General features: G+C 41.1%; 1 protein-coding gene across 2 annotated transcripts in view; it reads right to left on the reverse strand.

Moving 5' to 3' along the window:
• Nucleotides 1-2,594, reverse strand: part of LOC124423533 (motor neuron and pancreas homeobox protein 1) — a 21,308-nt gene extending 18,714 nt beyond the window's left edge. Inside the window, exons 1-2 of one of the 2 annotated variants that reach the window (XM_046961351.1) lie at nucleotides 1,748-1,917; nucleotides 770-1,671 (exon numbers count right to left, since the gene is read on the reverse strand). In XM_046961351.1, coding sequence (XP_046817307.1) covers nucleotides 770-1,671; nucleotides 1,748-1,806 — 961 coding nt within the window. In that variant the 5' untranslated portion in view covers nucleotides 1,807-1,917. Of the gene's footprint in view, nucleotides 1-769 lie in introns of both variants that reach the window. The other variant, XM_046961342.1, reaches the window with a different exon arrangement.

Here is a 2,594-nt window from a genome sequence, read left to right on the forward strand (position 1 = left end):
CGATTTCTTATCTCCTGTTCGCGTCAGAACAAAGATTATTTGCAAATCATTTTTCCAAATTAATAGTTACGAAACGAGCCAATTCACATTGACGATAATAATATATAATAATCGATTAAATGCCAGTAGGTAGTACCTATAATCGTATAATCGAATCTCTAAAATCCTCAATAATAAGATCTCAATTATTAAATGATTCGCGATCGACGATACTTAATTACGATAGTAAAGAGAATGTAAAACATTAGATACCGATAAATTTTTTAATCCTCGACGAGAGAAAAAAATGATAATTTATATAACCTCGAAGAAAAAAATGATAATTTATATAACTTTCATATCCGATCGTTAACTAATCGAATCGAATCGAATAAATTTATCATTTCGAGTTTAACAAATATTTTCTTTCTCTTTCTTCCACTTTTTTTCTTTTCTTTTCTACAACGAAATTGTTTTTACCGTACTTGGATGCTATTTTACAACGGACTAAAAGATAAAACTCTTGGCATTTATCAAAGAGTATTACTATAACGATAACACTTATAACGATTAACAATAGTTTTATCGAGAACGATATAATACAATATAATTCGAGATACCTGTATCGCGAAACACGAAAACTCATGAGCGTTTTTGGACGATGATGATGATGACGATGACGATGATGATGTAAAAAAAAAAGAAAAGGAAAAAGAGAAAGAGAGAGAGAGAGAGAGAGAGAGAGAGAGAGAAAAGAAAAAGAGGGAGAAAATTTGATAGGAAAACTTACCGGCTAAGTCAGCGGGTAATCTGGGATACAACATTCCAGTTCTGGCTAACCACTCGAGTTGAAGTTGATGAATGTGATGTTGTTGAGGATGTGGGCCGGCCGATTGAGGATGTCCCACCGGTTGACCCTCCTTGTGTATCGAGTGAAAAGCGCTACCACCGGCCGGATGATAGTACAATCCCCCGGGATGAATGAGAGGTCCTCCAGGATGTAACAAGAGTCCTTGATTCTGTCTGACCACTGTACCTGTACCGACGGCATATGGTCCGGTTGGTAGACCTTGATGTCCAATGACACCGTTACTCGTAATTTCCTCGGAACCAGGTGATATCGGTGGACTTGATGCCGGGCTACGGCTACCATTGCTACCAGGACTTGTACTGCCCGTTGTCCTGTTAGGATCGACGTCTACCGATACGTCATCCTCGACATTTTCCACCAAACGATCATTTCTATATACAGTACCGATCGTCGTGCCACGTGGTATCTGTACATTCGTATCACCGTGTATACCGGTTAGAAAATTGTCCCGCGTAGTTTGGCCCTCGTGAGAATCGACGATAGCCGTCGGTGTTATAGATCTCGGATGTTGAACGAACGGATGTAAAGGATTACCAAGAGATCCAGTTCTTTGATCCTCGTTACGTCTTAACGAACATGGCGACTGGCGTTCCTGCGATTGAACATTATTTATCAAATTCAATGAATCCTGAACGTTATGAACCCTCGTAAAGAATTTCTGTCGGTCCTGATCGTCGTTATCGTTGTTATGTTTTCCCGTGGCACGGCCTAGCAATGCGTCGATGCAAAATGACGTTTTACCAGAATTATTTTGTTGTCCCGGTGAGTTCAATGTATATCCTTGAGGCGACGTAGTCCTACCGGGCGACGTACCCGACTCTCTACAACGATTGTTAACATTAACGACATTAACCATATCGTTATCCCCGAAACACTTTCTCGGCGTAACGTTATTACTCTCTTCTCCCTGAAAGAAATTCTGACTGGAATGTTCCTTGGAGTATCGTTTCCCACATATTTCCTCTTGATATCTAACGGTATGGGTTCTATCCTCTATATCCGGTGATCTCGTATTAACGAAACGAATCTCCTCGGGCGATCTTACTCTAGATTCGATCGGTGATCTCGCCTCTTCCGATCTCGGAGAAGATGGATCTCCTGTATCTTGAAGTCTCTGTTGTATCCCGTAAAGATGTCTAGGATGTTGATGCAAATCCTCAGACACGACTTGAGCGTTGTAATGCATCGCTGCCATATTCTTTACTTGATCAAATTTTAACGCATTCTCCCTCTCTCTCTCTCTCTCTCTCTCTCTCTCTCTCTCTCTCTCTCTTTTAATCCCTCTCTAAATTTATCTCTATATAATTCTAATCCGCACACTGATAGTTTATTTATATTAATTAATTCGACGAAAAGAAAAGAGAGAAAGGAAAAGGAAGAGGGAAAGCCAAGAGAGAAAAAAAAAGAAAAGAAAAATTGAGAAAACAAATAGAGCCAAGGTGAAAAATCTGTTTAGACGAAGATACACTGATTCGATCGTCTACCAAAGTCCTTCCATCTCACGACTCGTACCATGACCCGAAAACACAACGGAGGATAAATCCTTCCTACTCGAAACGAAAGGTGGAAGGAACAGAAGCTATTAGCTTGGCGTCGCGTTGCAAAGTGACATCGTGGCTGACCGCGTGTCCGCCGAAAAAGCCTTCCCCTACTTTTCTACACTCCCCCCCCTATCTCTCACTCTCTCTCTCTCGCTCGCTCGCTCACTCTACTCGTTCTCTTGCTCACTCTCCTGCCACGCCTC

This window comes from Vespa crabro, chromosome 1, assembly GCF_910589235.1.
Source record: "Vespa crabro chromosome 1, iyVesCrab1.2, whole genome shotgun sequence".
Taxonomy (NCBI): Eukaryota; Metazoa; Arthropoda; class Insecta; order Hymenoptera; family Vespidae; genus Vespa; species Vespa crabro.